This window comes from Leucopleurus acutus, assembly GCF_964270905.1.
Source record: "Leucopleurus acutus genome assembly, chromosome: 7".
In the NCBI taxonomy this organism is placed as follows: domain Eukaryota; kingdom Metazoa; phylum Chordata; class Mammalia; order Artiodactyla; family Delphinidae; genus Leucopleurus; species Leucopleurus acutus.
The window spans coordinates 13,187,145-13,213,856 of NC_139150.1; the positions used below are offsets into that span (position 1 = coordinate 13,187,145).

Here is a 26,712-nt window from a genome sequence, read left to right on the forward strand (position 1 = left end):
CAAATTCAAGTTTTGCTTTTTGGAACTTTCTGGAATTTTTTGTTTTTTTTAACATTTTCGATCCGTGGTTAGTTGAATCTGTGGATGTGAAACCCATGGTTATGGAAAACTATTTAGGATGTGAGGAGACATCCCAACAAATAACAAAAATTGACAAATATTCTACATAGGACAAAATCCAGAAAACATCCTAATAAATTGTGAAAGTAATAGAAAAATGATCAATAGTACTCAGCTGTCTGATGCACCTGTCATATTTTGGCTGCATACTCCTGGGCTGCCTCTTTGCTGATTTTGTAGTATCATTTTTAATAGAGACAAAGACCAATCCGTTTTGCCTCTAGCGTGGTTAGTCAGTGGTTGCTTTTTATAACTGCGAGTTTAGAAGTTTCTTTCAGCTTTACAACTGGTTATCGGTGCTGCCACGGCTGTGAACCTTCTGGCACTTTCCTGCTCAGGTGGCGCCAGCCAGATCTCTGAAGAACTCAGCTCTTCGATCCTGGATGGCGGGAGGGGGGTGTGGGTACCAGGTGGCTGTGAGGTCTGGATCACTGGGACCCCTGAGCAGGGAGCAGAGTAGCAGCTAGTTCAGCTCCTTCTCTTGTGGATCAAAGTGGGGGGCTCCTGGGAGCTCAGCAAGGTCTAGCTGGGGCAGTTTGTTACTGGGACCCAGGTAGGTCTGCAGGGAGTGGGGTCAGTATTCAGGCCCCACCTGCAGCTCTGGGACAGGCACCCAGGCTGGAGTGATTCCCCCAGGCAGGAGCAGTGCCTCGCCTCGGGGCAGCGTTTGGGCTTTGCCCGCTCTCCACCCCAGTGGGAGAGCAGGCCCAGTCTTGCCGGGGGTCCTGACTCAGAGGTTTCATAAGCTTCTGGATCAGTTGGCCTGTGGGCTCAACATGAGTTGCTTGGCCGTCCTCTCTCTTGATCATCACTTCCAGGAATCTGCGGGCCATTGCAGCAAGACGAGCTCCATGTGGCTGAGTGAACTTGTCCTCATAAAATGAGACTTCCAGCCCTGTGGCTGATTTCTCATCCAGGTCCTAGGTCAGTCAGGAAAGCCTGAGGACTTGTTTCAAGGCTGGGGAGACTGAGGCCAGAGGAACCCGTGACCCTGGTTCCCAAAGCCGCTCTGTGTGGGAGCTGGCGTGACGTTTGAGCCGCCGCTTCCTTCACTGCCCATGGTGAGCCACGGGGGCAAAGGCCATGCACAGTGGGACCCCGAGCTGGGGGCGGTGGGGAGCCGAGCTGACCGTCACAGCAGTCACCGCGTGGCGTGGAGGGCTCTCGCTTGACTCTTCTGTGTGGTGCTGCCCTGGAGGGCCAAGTCTCCTCTCGGAGGGAACCACAGCTCTGCCCTCAGAGCCACGCCTTTCTGAATCTCTCCCCTGAGAAAGCGTCATCCTTGTTTCCACGGCCATTGGTGGACCGTTTACTGACCACCAGTCACAATGTGCTGTGCAAACGTGTCTCCTTTTGTCCTTTCAAGAACCCCAGAGGAGGGTGTTTGAAGCTCCATTTTGTCTATGTAAACAGAGGCTCGGAGCCAGAGAACTTGCCCCGGGTGGTGCATACAGGGCTGCACGTTCTTAGCGGAGTTTTGTGCAGGGTGACTAATACCCAGTCAGCTCCTGAGCCCTCTCCCCACCCCCTTAGCTGCTTTGTTTTGTTTGCAACACTTGTGGGTTCCAGGGGCAGGGGGAAGGATCACGGGGAGAGAGGAAGATTCCTCAGCCTGCAGGAAGGTTTGGTTTCCTCTGCCGCTGCTGTTGCCATTCTCTCCCAAGATAATGGCTTTTCCAGGGCTTCTGAGTGCTGTGATTCAGCTGAGATGCTCACCTTTTCCTGACATGGGATGGAGAAAACAAGGGCCACGAGAATTCCTTTCAGAGAGGAATTCTATCTGGAAGGAATACCTTGACTTAGATCAGTTGGGGTGAAACTAGGAGATTCTCTGAAGTCGTGGGTGTGTGTATCATTCTGTGTGGAAGAATTAATTTATGGGCCACATGGAAACGTCTGACACTCCAGGCAAACAGAAGTGGAAGAGGAGGCGGGGGGAGGGGGCGAGGACGGCGGAGGAACGACAGGCTTACAGTGTGACCCTGCCTTGTGAAGTGCACCCAGGTTTTTAGCAAGGAGTGGGGACGGTTTCCTGTGGAAACCGTTGCAGGGACTGAGTTCTGGGAGTGGCCCAGGAGCAGCCCGTGCCAGTGGTGGGATGGATTCAGAGGGAAATCGCAAACACCATGACAAGAGGGCCTGGGAGATGCTGGGAGGGCTCAGGTGGAACTGCGCCTGGCTGGGCTCACATGATCCTCTGAGGGGTGGGGTCCAGGTGACTCAGCTAGTTACACTCTCCCATATAAGGCAGGGTGCTAGTACTCTGTAGGTCCTAATTCTGTGCTCAACCCCTTAAATGGGATATTTGGAAGCAACCCCAACTTTCCTACTTGGTGGGTCAGAGAGTCAACCACGAATCTTCAGAATGACACAGTTTTGAAAATTCTGAGAGACAAACACATCAGCGAAGGGCTGTTAGGCCCCATTGGCTGCCAAATGCCTCATTTTATCCAGAGAGAAAAATTAAAATGTTTTAAAAGACCCGCTGGCCACCCTGCCAACCCTTCTGTCCCCAGACACTGGGGTTCCAGATTCCAGGAAGCGTGTATACACCCATTTCCAGTGCTTTGCTAAAGGACGTGAGATCGGCTCATTTGCACAGCTTCCAACTGTAAGTTTCCAAAAAGAGTGATGCCCGGCCACAGCAAAAGTAAGCAGATTCACGTCATTTATAGAGTCCAGAAAGAAATGGGCTTCTAGAGTTGCCTCTGAGGCTAATTTCTGAAATTAAAAAATCAAACAGCTGCATTTGGAGAGGGGATTAGGGGGTGTGTCTGATTTTATATCAGGCTCTCCCTGATGTAAGCGTCCATGTTCTCTACCATGAGAGCTTGTGCGTTTCTCTATTTAATGTTTCTTACACCAGGAGAAAATTTGCGTTTGATCCTCAGCAGGTGGGGTTGATAAAGCTTCGGATGGCCTGGGCTTGATCAAAGAAAATCAAAGTCGCCTGGCATTGCCAAGGGGCTCTTAATCAGGCTGCAGCACAGAACAGCTGGATAAACCTTTAGAGTCCCGAATCTGCATCAGTTTGCACTTTATTGTTTAACATGTTCTTATTCCAAAACCCTTATTCTTTTCTCTCAAATATGCTTTGAGCTCTTGCTAACTACCAGGCACTGTGCTGTCTTCATTGGATCCTCCCGACAGCCTGTTTTATGGATACCACTAGTAAGAACTAGCTTTTTTTTTTTTTTTTTTTTTTTTGCGGTACGCGGGCCTCTCACTGTTGTGGCCTCTCCCGTTGCGGAGCACAGGCTCCGGACGCGCAGGCTCAGCGGCCATGGCTCAAGGGCCCAGCCGCTCTGCGGCGTGTGAGATCCTCCCGGACCAGGGCACGAACCCGTGTCCCCTGCATCGGGAGGCGGACTCTCAACAACTGCGCCACCAGGGAAGCCCGAACTAGCCTTTTTTGAGCATTTATATGGTGCCAGGCACGATGCTAAATATTTTATGGATGCCAGCTCTTACAGTCATCACCATTTTTAACCCCATTTTAGAGACGGGGAAACCCACCTAAACGTGATCCATTACAGGTCCACCATCCCTCTTCTGAATCCCTAGGGCCAGATATGTCGGAATTCAGAACTTTTTAGATGCCGAGTATTTATCATATTATGTAATGCAGCCAGTGCAGCAGGAACAAGCACGTAACAAGATACATCAATATTTATGCAAAGAAACATTTAAACAGCCTCACTAAGTGGGATAAAGTTTATAAATAGCCTCATGTCCGTTAGGGCCTGGATGCCAGTTGAATTATAAACAGGCTTTTGGTTCTCAGAGCCTGGAGTTGGGTGAGGGTCTGAAAAGATGCTTACATGTTCGGAGTTACCCATTTTCATGTGTCTCAAATCCCCGCCTCACTCCCAAGCTCCCGTGTTCTATCACCATCCACATTCCTCTGGGGGTGAAGACAGTGGCAGAGAGAGATGGCCACAGTCTCAATCCAGATCTGTTTGCTTCCACACCCAGGCCTTTCCTTGCACTCAGTGCTAATGCTGTTGACATAGAAATCAAGTGGCTTCTTCCAGCAGCGGGGCCGAGTTGCGTGCCGCCCTCTGCATTTCGTAACTTTGCTGTGGGCCCCGGGCTGTCTGTGCAAGCTCACGAGGTATTCACAGGGAAGAAGCTTGAGACCGAGGTTTCCCTGTGGCCCAGAAGGCTCATCTTCTCACGGTCTCTGGAACACCACCGATCACAGTTGTATCTGAAAGCTGGAGGTTGAGTTATGACCTTGAGTTCAGCCCAGGCTTTTCCATTTCCAAACAGAACGCACCTTCTAAGCAAGAAGGAATAGAGGGCTTCCCTGGTGGCGCAGTGGTTGAGAGTCCGCCTGCCGATGCAGGGGACATGGGTTCGTGCCCCGGTCCGGGAAGCTGGGCCTGTGAGCCATGGCCACTGAGCTTGCGCGTCTGGAGCCTGTACTCCGCAGTGGGAGGGGCCACAGTGGTGAGAGGCCCGCGTACCACAAAAAAAAAAAAAAAAGGAATAGAGTGTCATGGCTGATCCCATACCTTTTCTTCTTTAACTGGATTTAATAATAAAGGTGATGGAGCATGTGAGATCCAAGCCGGGAATCATCTCAGAACGCTCTTTGAAAAGAATTGGAGAATAACCTGTCCCCTGAAAGGACACATCTCAGTGCCATTCTCATTTTATCTCATGCGCTCACCAGACATTTATTGACAGCCCCGTCTGCTGTCTGTGGGGCACTGGGGATTCAGGGTTGAATAAGAAGACATCCTTCCTGGGACTTGCCTGGCAGTCCAGTGTTTAAGATTCCATGCTTCCAGTGCAGGGGACATGGGTTCCATCCCTGGTCAGGGAACTAAGATCCCACATGCCACGTGGTGTGGCCAAAAAAAGAAGAAGAAGAAGAAGAAGACATCCTTTCGGCCCTCAGGAAGCTCAAACGAATGATTAGGGGAGACAGAGCCAAAATGTGGACGTTACCACATGAGCCGCCTCCCAAGGTGATGTGTACAGCAACGTAAATAAAGTGATGGGGGAGCTGGAGGAGAGAAAGGGGGCTTCGCTGGTGGTCAGGGGTGGAGGTGGGAACTGGCTTCACCAAGGCGATGACATTGGCTCCCACGTGTCCACTCTTGTGTTTTCTCCACCTCCTGGTCCTCTCCTTCTCTCCCCCTCTTCTATCCTACCTCTAAGTGTTGGCATCTTCAAGCTTCAGCCCAGGGCCCTCCTTCCTTTTTTTCTCTCTACATTCTCTCCTTGGTAATCGAATTCATTCCCTTCACGTTAAATACTGTCCTGGGTCCATGGACAGCTCCTCCAACTGCACAGCCTGCCCACATCTCTCCCATGAACTTCAGGCTTGGAAGTCCACTTGCCTACTCATCTCCATTCAGGTGTTCACACACTCCTCGAAATACACACATCCAAAAGGCAATTCATGGTCATTATCCTTCAAGCCTGTTCCTCCTCCAACCCATTTGAGGAAATGCTACAACCCACCTGCTTAAGCAGGAACCTTGTTTCTTCCCTCATCCCTGATGACTAAATTACCAGCCAAATCCTATCAGTTCTGTCTCCAAAGTATATTTTGAATGAAGCCACCCTTTGAGGCAGGCCACCTCCTCTTTGTGACCATTAAAATAGTCTGCCCTTGTCCTTTTATCCGTTCTGCATACCCAGCGCCCAGATGGGTCTCTCTGAACGAAGTTGGATGAAGTGATTCTTCAGCTTCAGATGCCTTGGTGGGTCCCCACCCACTTTCCATGCCTTTCCAGGCTCTGACTGCCCCTGCCCACCCTCTGACTGCCTCCTACCACCACCCTGCCCTCGTTCCAGCCGCTCAGGTGGGACAACTTCGCTATTTTCTTCTTGTCCAGGTTTTTTGCTTTTGTTTTATTCCAAACACAAGAAGCTTTTTCTCGGTCAGCCTGGTATAGATGCTGTTTCCGAAATATTCTCACCCTTTCTTGTGGCACTTTTCATCCTTTTCCATCCTATCTTCATCCCGTGGGAAGCTTTAAAATCACCTCCCCAGTGAGGGCTTCCCCGACTACCCAAATTGAGGTACTTCCCAAACCATTATTCCATACCCATCACCCCTTCCCCCTTCAATCACAATTTCATGCGGCAATCAGGAAGTAGTTATATACCTACTGTGTGTCGATTGTGTGGGTGTGGAGAAGAAGAGCTGGCTGGGAAGTGGTTGAGTCTAGATTGTAAAGGACCAGGGAGTTTTCCCCTCTGAGGATGGGCATATAGGCAGTATATCAAGGGCAGCAGAGCTCAGGAATGGATGGTTCCCCAAAATCACATGCCAAGAGGTGGGGCGATCTGAGTCAGAGGCAGCTGGCGTCCGTGGGAAACATTAGCTAGACCCTCACTCTAGAAAAATGGTACAGATGAACTTATTTGTAAAGCAGAAATAGAGTCACAGATGTAGGGAATAAACTTATGGTTACCAAGGGGGGATGGGATGAAGTGGGAGATTGGGATTGACATATATACACTACTATGTATAAAATAGATAACTAATGAGAACCTACTATATAGCACAGGGGACTCTACTCAATGCTCTGTGGTGACTTAAATGGGAAGGAAATCCAAAAAAGAGAGGATATATGTACACATATAACTGATTCCCTTTGCTGTACAGCAGAAACTAACACATCATTGTAAAGCAACTATACTACAATAAAAATAAGTAAGTAAATAAATAAATAAACAAACAACCCCCCACTCTCCCACGTCCATGGTGAACCTTGTGATCAGTCAGGGTACTTTCCCTCTGAGCCTCGAAGTGGCCTTAGCGTCCTTCCCAACCCAAGCAGCCCCGTCAATTCATTGAACTGGCTAATTTGCCATCACAGGCCTATGCAGTTTAAGGTAGAACATGCTCCTTAGCTCTCGTTAAATATTCATCAACTTTTCATTTTAGAAAGGATATGGGTAGAAGCATTTCTTAAAAACCATATCCCATTCTCAACATTTAATCTGTTTTTCCCCCTCTTCTTTTCTTTTCCCAGGAGAAAATAATGAATGTCAAAGGAAAAGTGATTCTGTCAATGCTGGTTGTCTCAACTGTAATTGTTGTGTTTTGGGAATATATCAACAGGTAATTATGAAACACGATAAAGTGATGTTAATGAAAGTCTCCTCTAATCTCCAGGTATCAGCCAGGTCAGCAGGTTGAATTAAAATTAGGATTAACTGACACCATAAAGAAGGGATTCCATCCTTCCTGTATCCCTGAGCCCTAGACTGTCTTTAAAATCATTAGATCTTTTTTTCTTTTTTAAAAGATTTATTTATTTTATTTTTGGCTGCGTTGGGTCTTCGTTGCTGTGCACAGGCTTTCTCTAGTTGCGGCGAGCAGGGGCTACTCTTCGTTGTGGTGCGTGGGCTTCTCATTGCGGTGGCTTCTCTTGTTGAGGAGCATGGGCTCTAGGCGCACGGGCTTCAGCAGTTGTGGCACGTGAGCTTAGTTGCTATGCAGTATGTGGGATCTTCCCCGACCAGGGCTTGAACCCATGTCCCCTGCATTGGCAGGCGGATTCCTAACCGCTGCGCCACCAGGGAAGCCCAAAATCATTAGATCTTCATGCACCTTCTAAGTAATTAATTATCTTCCTTCCGCCATGTTCCTAATGTCTTGATTTTTATACCTTTGCGGTTCTGGGTAGGCTAGAGCCAGAAACAGTAAGAGTCATATTAAGACCAAAATGTCATATTAAATTATTTATATGACCAGATATGGAAATTACCTTAAGAAATTTCAGACAGGAATTCCATGAGAAATCCACCCTGATTTTTGCAGTCCTAAAATATTTGCTAAGTTTAAAGGAACAACTCAAGGTTGTTGACTTTGGTGCAAAATACACTCTGAATTGCTGGTGATTCATTTGTGCCTGGCAAAACTTTGGGGTATTTTGTCTTTCTTTTAACCCTGGAAAGCAAGATGAATTAAATATTTCTGAGTTTTCAAGTTCATCAGTGGATTCACCCCAAATATTTGAGCTGCTTCTGTGTTTTTGGAAACTACCAATGCCTCGGAGATTCCAGCTGCAGAGGCCTCTGACAGAAAGGAGTCTCCGCAAGTGGCTACAAAAATGCATGATGGTTTTGACTTAAGAGGCATTGGTACAGCTCAGCCTTTCTTTCAAAAAGGCCACCTTAGGGCTTCCCTGGTGGCACAGTGGTTGAGAATCTGCCTGCCAGTGCAGGGACACGGGTTCGGGCCCTGGTCTAGGAATATCCCACATGCCGCGGAACAACTAAGCGCGTGAGCCACAACTCCTGAGCCTGTGCGTCTGGAGCTTGTGCTCTGAGACAAGAGAGGCCGTGACAGTGAGAGGCCCACGCACCGCAATGAAGAGTGGCCCTCGCTCGCCACAACTAGAGAAAGCCCTCGCACAGAAACGAAGACCCAACACAGCCAAAAATAAAATAAATTAAAAAAAAAAAAAAAAAAGGCCACCTTCCAATTCTGGGCCAGGAGAGCTGTCTCGTCACCATTGTTTTTTTTTTTTTTTTGTTGTTGTTTTTTTTGTGGTACGCAGGCCTCTCACTGTTGTGGCCTCTCCCGTTGCGGAGCACAGGCTCCGGACGCGCAGGCTCAGCGGCCATGGCCCACGGGCCCAGCCGCTCCACGGCATGTGGGATCTTCCTGGACCGGGGCATGAACCCGTGTTCCCTGCATCGGCAGGCGGACTCTCAACTACTGTGCCGTGCCACCAGGGAAGCCCACCACTGATATTTTCATGGTGAAGTGTCTTAGAAGCCTCCCAAGTTCAAGATGATGGCCTGGATGAACATTAGAATGTCTCTTTCAATTATTAAATTCTAAGATTTGATGAGCCAGCAGGACAATCTTGGCCACTTATAAAGGAACTGCACTTTCAGGTACATCAGTAGAAGGAGGATTCTCTGAACTCCAGAGCTATTATTCCCTGGGGTGCTGCATAGATCTCACCGCTTCTGGAGTGTTATCCTGTTTCATTCTGAACAACTCATTTTAAGAAAAACAAGACAAGCTAGAGAGTGACCCTATTGAAATGGTCTATAAACCAGGTCTTTTGAATTGAAACTGTGGGTACTTAGTCCAAAGAAAAGATGACTCAGTGTTAGATGCAGGGAGTTCCTGGGGCTTCCTTAGATACTTGAGGGCTGAGGAAATATCCTCGCTGAGGTCTGGAGCTAGGCTGCCTGGGGCTGGTCCTGTGCCACCACTTACCTCCTCTGTGACTTTGGGCAAGTTATTCAGCCACACTGTTCCTCAGTTTCCCTATCTTTAAAAATGGGAGAACAAACTTATGGTTACCGGGGTGGGGGGAAGGGTGGGGGGAGGGATAGTTAGGGAGTTTGGGATTGACGTGTACACACTGCTGTATTTAAAATGGATAACCAGGGCTTCCCTGGTGGCGCGGTGGTTGAAAGTCCGTCTGCCGATGCAGGGGACACGGGTTCGTGCCCCGGTCTGGGAGGATCCCACATGCCGCGGAGCGGCTGGGCCCGTGAGCCATGGCTGCTGAGCCTGTGCGTCCGGAGCCTGTGCTCCGCAGCGGGAGGGGCCACAGCGGTGAGAGGCCCGCGTACCGCAAAAATAGAAAAAAAAAGGATAACCAACAAGGACCTACTGTATAGCACAGGGAACTCTGCTCAATATTATGTAACAACCTAAATGGAAAACGAATTTGTAAAAGAATAGATACACGTATATGTATAACTGAATCACTGTGCTGTACACCTGAAACTATCACAACATTGTTAATCAACTATACCCCAATATAAAATAATAAGTTAAAAAAAATAAAGAAATGACTGATGAATAGGGGGGCTGTTCTCCCTGTCTTAGTGAGTGTATTTGTGGAGCAGACCAGTTTGTATACCTGTAAAAGCTTTAGTAAACCTGGATTATTTTTTCTTCTAAATGGGCATAACAGTAGTACCTGCCTCATAGGGTTGGTGGATTCAATAAGTTACTGTGTATAAAGCACTTAGGGCAACACACTCAGTAAATGCTAGCTGCTCTCACCATTATCATCACCGTCATTACCGCCATCCTCATCGTCTGCTCAGAGGGCAGAATAGGACAGGGGATTTTGGCAAATAATAGAAGGAAGAGCTCTAGCAGTTGGAAGATTCCAACAGAAGAGCAAGCGCCCTTCGGGTTCCTCCCCTGAATTGAGTTGCTTGTGTAGGTAACCTTCAAGCTCTGAACGCTTGGTTGGATGACCTTGGTGTTTTGAATTGCAGCCAGAGTCATACTTCCATATTTTGGGTACTTCACAAAATTAAATTATGGGAGCCAAAGGCCCAAATGTGCATCTTGGCACTAGCCTCCCATAAAGAGGGTTATTTCTCAGTGCTGGGCACACTCTTCTCTGCACAGTAACTGGAGCAGGTTCTGGCCGCTCTTCAGGGCCATAGTCTGGCACCCAGACTGCTGCCACAGAATTCTTCAGTGTGAGGAATCTGTTTGAATGTCTGCAAGAGGTTTAAAAGGCAGCAGATTCTTTGCCACCCTGTGAATTGACCATGTGATGATCTGAGGTGAGCTGAGGGCACTAACCTTAGACAGGTGGGCAGCACTGTAGCTAAGAAGGGTTGTAAAATAACTCAATCGGACACATCAACTGATTAGGAAAGAGAACTGTTGTCAGTAGAGCATCCTGAAAGAATGTTTGCTTTGAGGCTGGATAAGAAAAAATTCTTAGAATTTTAGAGATGGAAGAAACCTTAAAAGTTATAATAAAGTAATGATAGTGAGGGTGATTTTGATGATAGCAGCTACTAGTTATTGAGCATTTGCAGGTGCCAGGAACTGCACTGTGCATTCCCTCCAGTTCTTAAAATAGGCCTGCAAGTAAGTATTAGTCAGCATTTCCGGATGAGGAACACTGAGTCTCCTCAATGTTAAAGGTGAATTTCAAAGTCACATTTTCAGGAAGATTTAGGTCCGGGGCTGTCTGATTGCAGCCCATTCTCGACCCACGATTACAACCCTTCCTTTAGCTGAGAGTTCCCATTTTTCAAGTGACAAAATGGAGACCAAATAGGTGAAATGACTTAACAGTGAATTTATGTCCAAGTTCTAACTAGAACTCAGATCTGATTCATCGTCTGGGGCTCCTTCTTGAGCTGGTTGTTCATGCCGAGTGCTGTGAGGGATACAGTGTGAGCCATGGAGAATTCCTACCCTCAAGGGGTTATGCTTTGGATGGAGCAAGCAGACGTACACACCAATACACCAAAAATGCAGGACTTCCCTGGTGGTACAGTGGTTAAGAATCCACCTGCAAATGCAGGGGACATGGGTTCGATCCCTGGTCCGGGAAGATCCCACATGCCATGGAGCAACTAAGCCTGTGCACCACAACTACTGAGCCTGTGCTCCAGAGCCCGTGAGCCACAACTACTGAGCCCGCGTGCAACAACTACTGAAGCCCGTGCGCCTAGAGCCCATGCTCCACAGCAAGAAAAGCCACCGCGATGAGAAGCCCACGCAATGCGACGAAGAGTAGCCCCTTCTCGACGCAACTAGAGAAAGCCCGTGCGCAGCAACAAAGACCCAACACAACGACAAATAAATAAATAAATATATTTTTTAAGTTAAATTTAGAAAATCAAACCAAAAGCCTAGATAAAGTTAAATTAAAAAAAAAAAACCAACAATGCGAGTGGAGGAAGGACATCAGAGGGAGAGAAAAGGGGCAGTTCAAGAAGGCAAAGATTATGTTTGGCTTAGAGAGGGATCTATTTTTTTTGCCTTCATTTACAGATATTTATTGAGCACCTACTGTGTGCCAGGCACTGTGCTAGGATCGTACCAAGGAAGGCACAGAAGAGGTGGCATTTGAGCTGTGCCTTGAAGGATGAATATGTGTCAAATGCCATACACTGCAGTGTGGGTGTTGCTGTGACCTGAGATGTCAAAGGCTTCTGGGAGAGGAGGGTGCAAAGGGCAAGATGGCAGATTAAAAAGTTGGGACAAGGTGGCAAATCTGAATCTGCAGATTGATGCCCTGAGTGCCAGGTGGGGGTTTGAGTGCTGAGTTGCAGCGGGCCCGCCCCCTCCTCTCCCCTCTCCCTTCCTCCTCTTGTAGGGCGTGGAGTCAGATTCCCCAGGTTCAAATACTGTTTCTTCTCCTAGCAGTACGACCTTGAACAAAACCACTTAATGTGTAGGTGCCTCTGAGGAAGAATAGAACCTCCTTCACTGATTGTTGTGAGGATTTAATGAGCTAATACATGTCAATCTCTTAGAACAGTCCCTGGCCAAGTATTAGCTATTATGAATATTGTCGGATCAATAAACAGATTTAGAAACAAGGGACGTTAGAGCTTGGTCCACAAGTATTGAGCTCAGAGGGGAAACATGGGTGGAAAGAGGGCATGCATTTTACTCCTACCAGGAGATGTGGACTCCCAGCAGGGGCAGAAGGCAAAGTGTGAAACAAATATTAGTCATTTATTTTTTTCAGAGATGAGGGCAGCTGGGGCCAGAAAGGCGCTGAGCCAGGGCAGGTACCTGAGCCCAGGTCCAGAACTGTTTCTACCAAGCTCTCTCCTTTATATTCACAGGGAGGAGAAGTGAGTAAGTAAGGTTTAGCCACTGGGCACAGCTTCCGTGCACAAAACAATGGAGGAATCTAGTACTATAAGTCCTGTCCCTTTGCCCCCCAAATGTCTCTCAAGTCAGTGTACTCCTCTCCCTCCATCTCCCTGGCTCCCTTGACCTGGGCCTGGACCACTGCCAGCCTCATGACTAGTCACCCATATCTACTCTCACAAGGCCTACAGATAGGACCCTATTCGTCTCCTGCCTAAAACTCTTCAAGGGCAAAATCCCCAGCAGGCCCCAGCGAGGGGACCTCTGGCTACTTCTCTGTTTATTTCCTTGCACATTTCAGTGCCTCCTTCCTTTCTCAGGGCCTTTGCATATTTGTGTCTCTGTTAGGGACATTCTTCCCAGTTCCTCTTCCCCTGGACTCCTATTTATCCTTCAGAACTCAGCTAAAACATTATCCCCTCCTCTGGGAAGCCTTCCAGGTCTTCCTGTTAAGTGCTCCTGGTTACTTATGCTTTTTTTTTTTTTCTGCTGTCCCCAGTAGCTTGTCTGCATCACAGGGACGCATAGGGACTGTGTCTGTCTCAGTCAATGCCATATCCCCAGCACTTGGCATGTAACACACTGTCAGCAAGTATTTGTTGAATGAAGGGAGGTGGTCCCCTAGAGGAGTCATACAGTCGCTGGTCCAGTCTTGTAGGTGCCTTCAGATGGTCTCACTGCCTTCGTTGGCTAAAGAAATGCCCTTTGAGGCTGCTCTGTAGAAGGCTCTGAGCTGGTGGTATGCTGGCTCTGCAGTCGTTGGTTTTAAGATAATCCTGGGTGATTCCTGAGCAGGTGGCCGGAGGGGACCTGTCTGTGGAGCCTCTCCCTCAGCAAGGCCACCCTGGACAATGGAGAGCTGCCATCTTTTTTTTGTTTTTAACTGAGATTTGAGATTCTCCAGAGACCTTCTTCCCACCCCTTGTTCTGAGTAATCCAGAAGTGACTGAAGTCCCTTGATATCATTGGTTCTATCTCAAAGGAAGGTGGAAACCTGGGAGTAGACAAAACCCAAGCTCTCAACTCAGCCCAGGACTTCAATGATAATGGTTTTCTCCAAATTAAAAGTAACATGATATGTTTTTATTTCTCATTTGCTTTTAGCCCAGAAGCCTCTTTGTTCTGGATAAACCAGTCAAAGTAAGTGCTTTGAATTCTAGATATCTATGGGATGCCTCCCATGTCCACTCTGGCACCCCTACAGTCCATTCTTAACATGGCAGGTGGTGATGCAGCTCTGGTCACAGGTGGAGGGGAGGGGTCCCAGGGGTCTGGCCTGTACTCCTCCAGCCCCCTAGTCTTGCCTTTATAGAGCCGTGACTCTTGTTTTGTCCGTGCTTCTCATCAACTATCTGTCTCTTTAAGTAGTGTTATCTGGAGAACATTCCTGCCTTACTCATAAAAATAATCAGGGTAGATATTGTCCATTATGCAGCCCACTACATGTTGTATAAAGACCCCTGCAAGAAATTTTGTTGAGACAAAGGATCAGGAAAAAAGTTTGGGTTTCCCAATGAACCAGTGTGTGTAGGAGGAGGAGGAGGAGCAGGAGGAGGAGGAGGAGGATTGGCAGTTAGGAGTCTGTAAGCCTTCATTTTTCTGTCTTTGTCTTGGTTGCCAAGAAGCTCAGAGCAAAGTGTTGTGCTTAACTTGTACTTTCCTCGGCCTTCATTTCTGATATAATTTCTCCCCTGGTGTTAAATCCTGGCTTTTGTGCTTACATGCCATGGGATCTTGGCAATTTGCTCATACCCACTCAACCAATATCTCGGCCATAAAATAAAAATAAAGGTAAAACTTTTATTCTCACAGAGTGGCTGAGATGACCCAAGTCATGTGAAAACACCTACCTGAGTGACTAAAATGTTCTTCTGTTTCCTTTTGTTTTTGTTTGGTTTGTTTAGTTTTGTCTTTATTCTTGTATTGTTTCCCTATTTATTGTAACCATACCTTCTTTTTTTTTGGAATTTTGGAAAATTTATTCATTTTATGCAAGTGGGAAAAAGAAAAAGTAACCATACCTTCTTAATCATAGACCATCTCAAGCACTTCTTGAAAGTAGATGGGCTTTAAAATAGGTTTCTTACTATTTATACCCATTCATGCCTCACCACCTTATTTGTCCAACCGAAGGGCATTGTATCCCCTGGCTTCCCCGTCTTTTCCTGCCTCCGGAAGGTGCCCACCTTGGAGAGACTCTCACAGTGAATGTGGACACTTCAGCATGTGTGTGGTGAAAGTGGTTCTGATTACAGATTGCTGAGCTTCTTTCTGGTTTAGAGACCCTCAGATTTCCTGAGTCTGTCACTGCTGACCTTTGTAGCAACTCAAATTCTCCTCGTTTAGCAAAAGAGATCATTCTTGGAAACGTGCACTGTTTTCTTGAAAGACGCCGACTTGCTACAGTCATTTTCAACTTAGAAAGCTCTTTTACGTATGCTACTTTGTTTAGTCTTCAAAGCCACCTTCATGGTAGATTTATTATTGTTGTTGTTATTATTAGCATCTAACTTTTCAGAGGAGAAAATCAAGCTTCAGAGAGGGAAAATGTCCGATCACAGTCACACAGCTAGTAAGTGGCAGATCCAGGACCCAGAGTTATGTATTAGTTACCTCCACATCTTGTCATTCTTCTCTCCTTCTCTCCCTGCTAGGGCTCCCTGGATGAGCTGAGCGCCAGGGGACGCCCAAGGGAGGGGAGATCCAGGGAGTGTCAGGTCCATCTCTCATTCAGCTAGAGCGGTGTCGCTTTGGCTCATTTTATGAATTAGTGATTTAAAAAAAAATTTTTTTAAGTGACCTGCCATGAAAAGAGTTTGGAAAACCCCCAGTTTGAGACTGCCTCATTTTCTAAAAACGTTTGTCATCTTTTTCATTTCTTAGAAACCCAGAAGTTGGTGACAGCAGCATTCAGAAGGGCTGGTGGTTTCCAAGCTGGTTTAACAATGGGTAAGGCAGTCAGACGATGGTCTGTTTATCCACCCGACGCTATAGAGTCCAAATAAAATGGTTTCATATGGAGATATTTATATATGTAGAGCTGATTCACTTTGTCATACAGCAGAAACTAACACACCATTGTAAAGCAGTTACACTCCAATAAAGATGTTAAAAAAGAAATTAAAGACTAAAAAAAAAAAAGTGGTTTCACAGCCATAAACTCAGTCACTTGTCTTTCTGGCCTATTGGAAGCACACAAGGACTCTATTTCATGGTTGGGACTGGGACATTAAGTTTGGTTTTCATATTTTTGTTTTTTCCTATTTAACTTGAGGATGAGTGAAATTCAGGCTAAAGTTGGGATTGCAGGAAAGACTGTCATACGCTAAAACGTTTTCATGAGGACGGTTTTATGAAGTTTCCCTCCCCCTGAAATAACCTGATGGTTGTTGGGTCATTAAATTGCTAACTGTGCTGACCTGGGAGGATAATAAGAAAGGTGAGTACTGCACCTTTGCATCAAAAGTACGTCTTTATGAATAAACGTATAGTATCATGAACCTTTCTCCAGACATTCACTTGGTGCACATGTTCTCTGCCTTGGCACCCGTTTTTTTTTGTTTTGTTTTGTTTTTTGCGGTACGCGGGCCTCTCACTGTTGTGGCCTCTCCCGTTGCGGAGCACAGGCTCCAGACGCACAGGCTCAGTGGCCATGGCTCACGGGCCCAGCCGCTCCACGGCATGTGGGATCTTCCCGGACCGGGGCACGAACCCGCGTCCCCTGCATCGGCAGGCAGACTCTCAACCACTGCGCCACCAGGGAAGCCCTTGGCACCCGTATTTGCAGGATCCTCACTCACCTCCCTGCCTTCCTCAGCTTGTTTTCCCTTTGTATGTAGGACCCACAGTTACCACGAAGAAGAAGATATAGACAAAGCAAAGGAACAAAGAAAGGAGGACGAAGAGGAGCTTCAGCTCTTGGACTGGTTTAATCCACAGTAAGAAAAGAAGCATTGCCCCAAGTTCAGTAAACCCATAGCTCAGCAGCGGTGGGGGGCTGCATAGGCCACAGTGCCGTGGAGAGCGTTCCTGACTGAGGAGACAGGGTCTTAGCATCTATTAGACTTTGAAAACAGATTAGATGAGAAGCTGAGAGGCTGGATAGTTTGACTTAAATGCTTGAGCAACAACTACAGTGATTCTGACAGCAGTTAGCCAGCGGCAGCAAATGAATCAAAATACTGGGGCTGGAAATGTTCTTATAGGCCACGGGGTGTTGTGGAAAGCCACAGAATCTAGAGGCAGAGCAAGAAAATTCTGTGATTCGGTTAACTCATCTGTAAAATGGCGGTGACGATCCAGAATCTCAGAGGGCCATGCACGCATTCTTTCACATACAACGAATGTTTATCAAACACCTATGATATGCTAGCTGGTGTTTTTCAAACTGCCAGTCACTGCCCATTAATGTGTTCAGAAATTAGCTGAATGGGTTAAAAACAGCTTTTTAAAAAATTGAAATCAAATAGAAAATCAGAAGGTATCACATGAAGTAAGGATAGGTATTGTTTAGTGGAATTTTTGCTTCCGTATATATGTGTATGTGCATATGTGTTTGTGACAGAAGATGTATTTCTCACTATGAGTCATGGTCAAAAATTCTATACTAGACATTGTGTTAGGCACAGGAGACAGTAGAAATCAGTCAGTATGGTTATATTCAAGAAGTTCACAGTCCTGTAGGGGTACTAGGTGTGCAACTAGTGTTTGCCATGATTAGTAAGGAGGTGTGATCAACCTGACTTAGAAGGATGCGGTTTGGGGGTAAGGAGGTAAGAGCTGTCCGGGATGACCCTGAGGCCTGAGAGACTGGTGGGTGGTGGTGCCATTGACCAGGAAAGGGTCTGTTAGTGGTGGTGGGGGCGTGAAGGACGATGAGCTCAACTGGGGATGTGTGTGGATTCAGGTACTTGTGGGGTATCTGGACAGAGATTCACAGGGTGCCTGTCTTTGTCATTCAGGCTGCTATAACAAAATACCATAGACTGGATGGCTTATAAACAACAAAAGTATATTTTGTACAGTTCTGGAGGCTGGGAAGTCCAAGACCAAGGCCTCAGAAGATGTGGTGTCTGATGAGGACCCACTTCCTAATGTATACACGGTCATCTTCTCACTGTTTTCTCACATGGTAGAAGGGAAGAGGGAACTCTCTGGGGTCTCTTTTCTAAGGGCACTAATTCCATTCATGAGGGTTCCACCCTCATGACCTAATCACCTCCCTAAGGCCCCACCCACTAATACCATCACGTATGGGATTAGGTTTCAACACATGAATTTTGGGGGGGACACAATAGTGAGTCTATAGCAGTGCCCATAAGTGTGGCAGAAGAGACGTAGTAGAGATGTAGGAAGAGGAGCCATCAGAGTACAGGTGGCAATGGGATCTACAGGCCAGGTGGATGTCTGACATCAGCCTTTACAGGGCCAGTGGAGGAAGAAAAGTCTGAAAAGGAGCAGGAGTGGCTGTAGAGGTAGGAGGATCAGGGGAGAGTAGTACCTATTCCAGCATGAGGGGGCTTGGGCTCTGGAAAGACTGAACATGTTCTGGCAAGTGGTCTTATTGTTTTGGGATAAGGGATCCATGTCAGTGTGAAAGGATGGGGAATTTTGGCCTCCCATGTGTCATTTGAAGAGCTGGACAATGACATAGGGTAGCCATCTATGAGATGCTAAACCATTCCTGGAAATGTAAGAATATGGTGGCACTGTAGCTTTGACAAGCTTCTTAGATGTGTGTGTGTGTGTGGGGGGTGAGACACCCCCGCCCCCGCGCCCCGCGCCAAGGGCCAGCTAGATCAGCTAGAGATGGTCGCCAAGCTCCCTTCAAAGGAGGGCGGCACACTTTTACTGTGGTACTTGTGCTTTGCGGAGTGAGACTTGGAAGGCGGGGCCGGGGCTGAATTACTGGGGTCAGAGAAGAGGAACAGCTCACAGCCACCAGCTGTCACTCTCTCCACTCTCCCGCACGCACGGCTCAGTTTCTCCTCAAACAACCGGCGAGCAGATATTTAAAGAATATTGATTTGTAGTGACACCAAATCTAAGCCTTCTCAGGAACTAAAGTATATTTATTGCATAACTGAATGAACGATGAACAATTGAATTAACAAATATATTTATAGAAATGTATCCTCTTCTGCAAACTGTCTGAAACATCTTAAGTATATTGTGTATGCATTTTTACATCAATATCACTTACTCTCTGTATCATCACATCCTCTTAATTTTCCTCCTGCTTCTCCCATCTCCCTTCTCAGTCTCCTTAATTGGGGCCTCTCCCTCTTCCCGGCCATCAAATATTAGTTTCTGGAGGTTGAGTCCAGTATCCTCATCTCTTTTCTTTATACCATCTTCCAATGTGCTCTCACCCATTTCCATGGCATTAGACACCGTCCATGGGGGAATGACACCCACATTTATGTCTTTAGTCCAAAGGTTTTCCCTGATCCCCTGCTTGTGTCTGACTGCCTGCCTGACACCTCTGTGTGTCTCACGTGACCCAGATGGAGTTCTTGATTCTGCCCCACCCTCATTCGTCTCATTCCCCATCTCAAGCCAGAGTCCAGGAGACCTCTCTGATTCTTCCTTCAGCCTTTCCTTCATCCATCCCACAGTCTAATTCATTTACATGTTCTGTAACTCTTCCCCCCAAATTTTTCCCACATCATCTCCTTCTCGCCCTCCCACAGCCACCACCCTTGTTCACGTCACCATCAGCTCTTGTCTACGTGCTGCTGCCTGGAAGGATTCCAGTAAATAACACGTTGTATGCATTCCACACCTGTTTTGAACTGCTGCATGATTCGTAGAACTTTAACACTTCCTCTTCCCCATCCTTGGGGACCACAATGTACCCATAAATAAGTACACAGAATGTAAAAGCTACCAGTTACCTAGCTAGGTGTGTGTTTGGGTTATGGAGGCCCTTTTATCTTGTGGGAAACCTTTAGCCTCTGCTGGTGGAACCCCACAAGCTGAAGTAACACAGTGGGTGCCCTGCTTGGAAGGAAGGCATTTGGGCAGTTTCCCATCTTTCCTGGTACTTCTTCCTCCTTTTAGAGCCCCATCTTGGTGACCTTGGACATCTTTTGCTCTTACACACGTGTGGTTTGCCTGCTGTCACTTGTCTTTTTTTTTTTTTTCAGGGTGGGGTGGGGTGGGGTCTGAGCTGAGGTTCATCCAGGAAGCTGATCTCGATCATCTTCCCACCCCATCTTCCTCCCCACGGCCTGCGTTTTCAGCCTGTCATCTGGCTTCCTAGTCAGGGTCGCTGACACGTTGGAATTGCCTGTGGAATTTAATAATTAACAGCTGGGAAATAGAACATTTTAATTTTTAATGAAACGTTAATCTTAATATTACTGCTTTTTTTTCTTTTTTTCCTTCTCAAAGGACTCTTCCCAGCCAAGTAAACAAACTGGACACTGGTGTCCTGACTCAGTCTTTCTAGAAGGTGTAGACTGAGTGGTCGTGCAGTGGAGGAGCATGTGGTAGGCCACCTGTCAGGACTGTGAGACTCTAAAGGGGTAGGACAGGTCTCATTCCTCTGATCTCCGTGCTCAGCTCTGGGCCTGGCACAGAGCAGAGACTTAGCAGATGTGCGTGGTGGGGCTGAGGGCCCTGCTCTGGCCCCTCCTGTTGATTAGATGGCGAAAGCTGTAGTTCCTTCTTCTTCTTGCCTACCCCTGCTTTCTTTATTTGTGAAACGGGTGAGGACAGCACCCGCTCTAGAAGGTAGTTGTGAGGATTCAATGAGAGAATGAAAGTCAAGGACAGCCCCTGTACCCAGAAGTATTAAATAAGAATACCGTCCTTTCCTCCTTTTTCTCTTCCTTTTCTTAAAAATAATATTACCGGCTTGCCAAATGTTCAGCTCACGCGTGGCTGCATGGCTTAGCTGATGGGCTGGGACAGAACTGCTAAGAGATCCTTGACAGGCAATGGATGAGGTGACAATGCATGGAAGGGTTTATGTTCAGAAACATAGGTTATAGAATGATAAGCCGTGTGTGTGTGTGTGTGTGTGTGTGTGTGTGTGTGTGCGTTGGTTTGAAATCCAGTCATTCAACAAAGCTGGGAGTTTTATGTGACTAAAAGCATCACATAAGCTTCTAAAAACAAAACAAAAAAACCTCATCATTTCTCATTCTGCACTGATAAAAAGTGCTGAAGTAGTAAGTTGAGTGGAAATGACTGACAAACCTGTGTTTTAACCCCATTTCATCAGCCTAGCAAATAAATATGCAATATAAGAAGCAATAGATATAGTGGTTCAGAGCACAGACTACAGAGTCAGGTTATCTGGGTTCAAATCCCAGCTTGGCTTCTTACTAGCTGTGTGACCTCAGACAAGTTATTTAACTGCTCCGTGCTGCAGTTTCCTCATTGATAAAATGGGACTCAACATAGCACCTACCTCTGAAGGGTGAAGCCCTTGGTGCTGTGCCTGGTTCCATAGGAAGTGTCCAGTGTGTGTTAGTTACATCATTAGCTGTTTGGCCTTGGACATGTTAACAAGCCTTTCTGAGCCTTGGTTTTCTTGTCTGTACAAGGAACATAATACATGGCAGGGCTTTTGCAGGGACTACATGAGAAAGTGTATGTGAAAGTATCTCACAGGTTGGTGCAGAGTCCAAAATAGCTTCTTGGTGGAAGGAAACCAAGAGCAGCTCTCCCTGTGCAGCCATGCAGCCATGCAGCTGTCTTACCCGGGGTGGGAGGGCAGAGCTGGGGTGGGGTTTGGGACCCCAGGCAAGACGGGGAGGGCCGCGAGAGCAGCCTGGCAGTGTCCCTCCCCGTCTCTGGAGGAGATTCACTGTGTGGGGAAGAAGGAAGCAGCCCTGAAGCAGGGCACAGGGCAGGGGTGGGAGGGCTGAGTCAGCTCCAGAACAGGAGTGCAGAGCTTGGGGACAGAGGGACAGGAGGCATGAGTGAGACGCTACTGGGAGTTGGGGTTAGCAGGGCGTGACCCAGCCTTGCCCAGCCTCACTGGAAAAACTCAGCTTCGTCCATGGGGGTTGAGTCTAAATGACTGTGTTTTAGTTTCTACTTCCCAACAGGCAAGCACAGTCACTTCCAGAGCAAATGGGGGTCAGAGCTGAGTCTCCGCCATCCCACTCCCATCCCCCACCCCGCCTCGGGCTGGGCCCCAGCTGCTACTCAGCCTTTCTGCATTTACTCTTCACAGTTTGGTGTTTTGTCGTTGCTCTTACGTTGTTTCCTGTGTTTGTGTTGGCTTTGCCAAGTCCCTTTCAAGTGTTCTGAGTGCAGAGAACATCCTCCCCTCCCACCTCCCCCAGCTTTGTGCCTTTAGTAAAGAGGCCACGTGGTCTGAGAGAGGTCGGCGCAAGAACCCCAGCCTGCAGGGTCCCTTCTTTCCTGGGTGACTGTCTCCTTGTTTGTCAAATGAACAATAAACACCAGAACCCCCTCAGTCTGGGGCCCTTTTTGCCCTATAACCAGGTTCCAACCCAGGGATCCCCTTCTAGCAAAACGCAAGCTGAAACAGCGGCTTCTTCCTCTTTCAGCTCTCGTGGCACTCTCTGGTCCCCCTGCATCAAGCACTAGGGCTTTCTCAGGGTCAGAGGGCACCCACAGGGATGAAGAACACCCAGAGATGCCACTGGAAGCTTAGGAAGGGGCTGGGGAGACCGCAGGAGAGATTTAGAAGGAAGACGAGGACAAGGAAAGCAGGAAGGCGGGGGGACAGAGGGTTTGAGTTGTACAGGTAAGATCCCCACAGGCTCCCCCAACGCAGCCCTCAGAGACACCGGGGCCAGGGTCTCCTGTCCCTCACCCAGAAGATGATGCAAATGTCATACCACCAGCCGACTGTTTGAGGTTAAACTATAGTCGGGATTCAAGGACAGTCACCATAAGCCGTGGCTGACCCGTTTCCCCTCAGACCGTCTCTGCCATAAAAGCCATCCTGATTCATGGACTCTGTTTTGTCACCAGTAAACGCCCAGAGGTTGTGACCATGACCGGATGGAAGGCGCCGGTGGTGTGGGAAGGCACCTACAGCAGAGCTATCCTAGAAAATTATTATGCCAAACAGAAAATTACCGTGGGCTTGACGGTTTTTGCTGTCGGAAGGTAGGTGTTGCCAATAAAACTGACTTTACTTTTTTTTGTTCCACTGTCAGAAGGTTGGCGAGGGGTCCCCTGGGCGTACGGAGGCTGTCCGTGACGTGTATGAATTGTTAGACAGGAGAATGGAGTAATAGGACCGTTTCAGGCTCATTTCTGCTGAGGCCCCAAAAGGCTGAGAACAAGACAGTGATCGGGGAGTCGACAACTTCCCACCTCATTGAGGGCCTCGGTTGCAGGTAAGAATGTCTGCTGCACCCACTGAGCCCGGAGTCTACAGCACGCCCACAGCCGCCTCTGCCCTGACCTCCACAGCTCTCTGGAAATTCCAAAAATGCCAGCTGTTAGACAGCCCGAATGGGCGTCATTGTTTCTCCTACGCTCTCAAGACCCCGGACCAAGGACCAGGGAGAGAAGTGACCCAAGTGCGGTGGTTTCCCACATCAGCATGGCTGACCACTCCTCCATGGGTTCCTGGGCTGCTTCCTGCCCCATTCATCCTGGAGGCTTTGACCCCAGGAGATTTGGCTGGTCAGAACTTCCTCTTCCAGAGGTTGGATAGGTTCCTGTTTCAGCTTCCATTTCCTTGTTTAGAACATTGCTCCCCAAACTGCAATCATTCCTACTTAAAAGTAGTAGCTGTAATCTTAGCTTAAAATACAATATAACCCATTTTGTTCTTTTGGGTTATATTGAATTTTTTTTTTTTTCCAAAACAAAATTAAAAGTTCACTTTTCCTATTAGCCTCCTCCCTCCCTCCGCACCCCCCGCCCCGTCATGGGCCTTCCCAACTGTACCTTTTCCAAAAGCCACATGGAAAGTTGACCTCTTGCCTGTACAAAGAGGGGTGAAGGCCCAGGATGATCTGAGTGAAGATCTGAGGGTTCTCCCGAGACCTCCGACCCAGAGCCCAGAAGCCATTGCCGTCACCGTACTGATCAAGTCCTAATGTCACTAAATGTGCTGATCCCAGGGGCCTAGGCGGCATCTCTAATTGAGAAGGGTGACTGGAGTTTTGACATTTTTACTAGAAGAATCTGTACTGTTATGAGTCGGGAGCAGATGCTCAGCTCACCTTATCCTTTGGTACGAGAGGGGACAAGCCAGCCACACTGCTGACTGATTTAATCCTGATGTTTCCAAAAAGAACAGAACGTTGCCGGCGGCTCCACGATGGTTTCTGCCATCTCCTTGCAGCTTCTCAGAACTAAACTGTAAATCACATATCCTGGTGAAATCCATGTGCTCTCCGCTCGGGGGCATGAGAGGACTGTTTGTACTCAGCAGCAATAAATCCTCCCAAGAGTGGATTTGGACTTTTAGGAGGTATGATGTTTGGTTTGTTTTCAAATAACAATGCACAGAGCCAACCGCAGTGCTTTAATCTCTAAACAATGTTAAACCTCACAAAGGCCCCCTCCCTTCCCCTGGGATTGTCTCCCAGGCTTCAGGGTGCAATAGATTGTTCTTAAAGTTCCAGAGTATGGAAGAATTTCCTGGCCACCAGCCCCAGAGCCATGTTGAAGTCCCTCTTAATATTGCTCCGATATATTCTCTCCATTTAAAGAATCAATAGTGTCAACGCTGGGGTTTCCAGAGACCAATATTAAAAGCACAGTTTATTTTTGTAGTAACAAAAGGGAATCCAAGCAGCAACCAAAAAGCAAAAAGAGGTGCCGCTTATTATTACTCACAAAACACCATAATTGGCCGTTAGTGTGATCAGCAAATTACACTTATTCCACCTTCACTGAGCATGAGTCTGGGGGTGGCATGAGTTGTGTTAAGCCAACCAACCACTCCTTCTTCCCCTTCTCTATCATCCCCATGGCTTCACAAGATAGCGTGTAGCTTGGCTTACAGAAGACACGAACATGATGTTCTGTTTTGTTTTGTTTTAATTTATTTATTTAATTTTATTTTTGGCTGCGCTGGGTCTTCGGTGCTGTGTGAGGCCTTCCTCTAGTTGTGGCGAGCGGGGGCTACTCTTTGTTGTGCGCAGGCTTCTCATTGCGGTGGCTTCTCGTGCGGAGCACGGGCTCTAGGGGCACGGGCTTCAGTAGTTGTGGCGCGCAGGCTCAGTAGTTGTGGCGCACAGGCTTAGTTGCCCCACGGCATGTGGGATCTTCCCAGACCAGGGATCAAACCGGTGTCTCCTGCATTGGCAGGTGGATTCTCAACCACTGCACCACCAGGGAAGTCCCAAACATGATGTTTTTTGAATGAATAAGTAAATAGCTAAAATACCACTGCACATCTATTAGAATGACCCAAATCCAAACCACTGACAACACCAACTGCTGGCGAAAATGTGGAGCAAGAGGTACTCACACTGCTGGTGGGATGCAAAATGGTGCAGCCACTTTGGAAGACGGTCTGGCAGATTCTTACAAAACTAAACATGCTTTTATCATACGGTCCGGCAACTGCACTTCTTGGCGTTTACCCAAAAAAGTTGAAACTTTATGTCCACACAGAAACTTGCATACAGATGTTTATAGCAGCTTTATTCATAATTGCCAAAACTTGGAAGTAACTAAGATGTCCTTTAGTAGGTGAATGGATCAATACACTGTGGCACATCCAGATGGTGGAATATTATCAGTGCAAAAAAAAAAAAAAACTATCAAGGCTTGAGAAGACATGGAGGAACCGTAAATGCACATTACTAAGTAAAAGAAACCAATCTGAAAAGACTACATACTGTACGATTTCAACTATATGCCATTCTGGAAAAGGCAAAACTACGGAGAAAGTAAAAAGATCAGTAGTTACCAGGGGTTGGAGTAGGGAAATGGATGAATAGGCATAACACAGAATTTTTAGGGCAGTGAAAATACTCTGTATAATACCATACATAATGAAAGATACCTGTCGTTATATATTTGTCCAAACCCATAGAATGTAAACTGTGGACTTAGCCTGATAACGATGTGTCAATGTGGGTTCATCGACTGCAATGCATGTGCCACCCTGGTGCTGGACGTTGATATTGGGGAAGCTGTGGGAGGGACAGGGGAGCGGGGGGGGCATATGGGAACTCTCTGCAATTTCAGCTCAATTTTGCTGTGAGCCTAAACATGCTCTAAAAAATAAAATCTATTTTTAAAAAAGGAAATGAGATAGTTAAAATAAGGTTAAATCAGAGCTTGTTTGCTCTGGTATTGGGATGGGTCTTATAATGGCAGTATCTGGTTAATGGATTGGTGTTTGGGGTGGCCAATTCACAGGGCGAGGGAAATTCACAGGGCGAATGTGTAATATGGAAGGATATCCATGTCCCATAACCCATTCTCTGGGTCCCAGAGAAGGATAAGAGAGTCTACTCTCTCTTAATGCATCCCCAAATGACCCAAGGGTCACGTCACTCTTGCATCTGGTAGGGCAATAGCAACATTGGAGTATAGGTTGGGGTTTTCAAGGGAGGCCTGAGAACTAGTGCCCCCTGATGTTGATTGAAGGGTACATACCTGCAGTTATCAGATGAATAAGTTCTGGGGATCTAACATACAGCATGGTGATTATCGTTAATAATGTTGTATTATAGACTTGAAAACTGTTCAGAGAATAAATCTCAAATTTTCTTGCCACAAAAAAGAAATGATAATTCTGTGATGTGCTGAAGGTGTTAAGTGATGCTACAGTGGTAATCATTCTGTAATATGTGTGCACCAAATCAGCACTTGGCACACGTTAAACTTACACAATGATATATGTCAATTATATCTCAGTAAAGCAGGAACAAAAAAGAACTAGTACCCCCTCTGCCTGGCCAAAGTCTGAATCAACTGATAAATAAGACAAGGGGCTAAGTAAGGCAGGTGGTAGTGAATATCACCTTCATTACAGTTAAAGCCGATACTGGAGAATGTGGCTTGTATCTGAAGGCCCTGGGCCTCCTAATGTTGAACCACAG

The 26,712-nt window shown here is 47.2% G+C and overlaps 1 protein-coding gene across 2 annotated transcripts in view; it reads left to right on the forward strand.

The window, feature by feature from the left end:
* GGTA1 (glycoprotein alpha-galactosyltransferase 1 (inactive)) overlaps window positions 1-26,712 on the forward strand; it is a 65,684-nt gene that overhangs the window by 36,048 nt on the left and 2,924 nt on the right. For both annotated transcript variants that reach the window (XM_082842106.1, XM_082842107.1), the window contains 4 exons: window positions 7,119-7,207; window positions 15,587-15,652; window positions 16,543-16,641; window positions 22,664-22,801. In XM_082842106.1, the coding sequence (XP_082698232.1) occupies window positions 7,128-7,207; window positions 15,587-15,652; window positions 16,543-16,641; window positions 22,664-22,801 (383 nt within the window). In that variant the 5' untranslated portion in view covers window positions 7,119-7,127. The remainder of the gene's footprint in view (window positions 1-7,118; window positions 7,208-15,586; window positions 15,653-16,542; window positions 16,642-22,663; window positions 22,802-26,712) is intronic.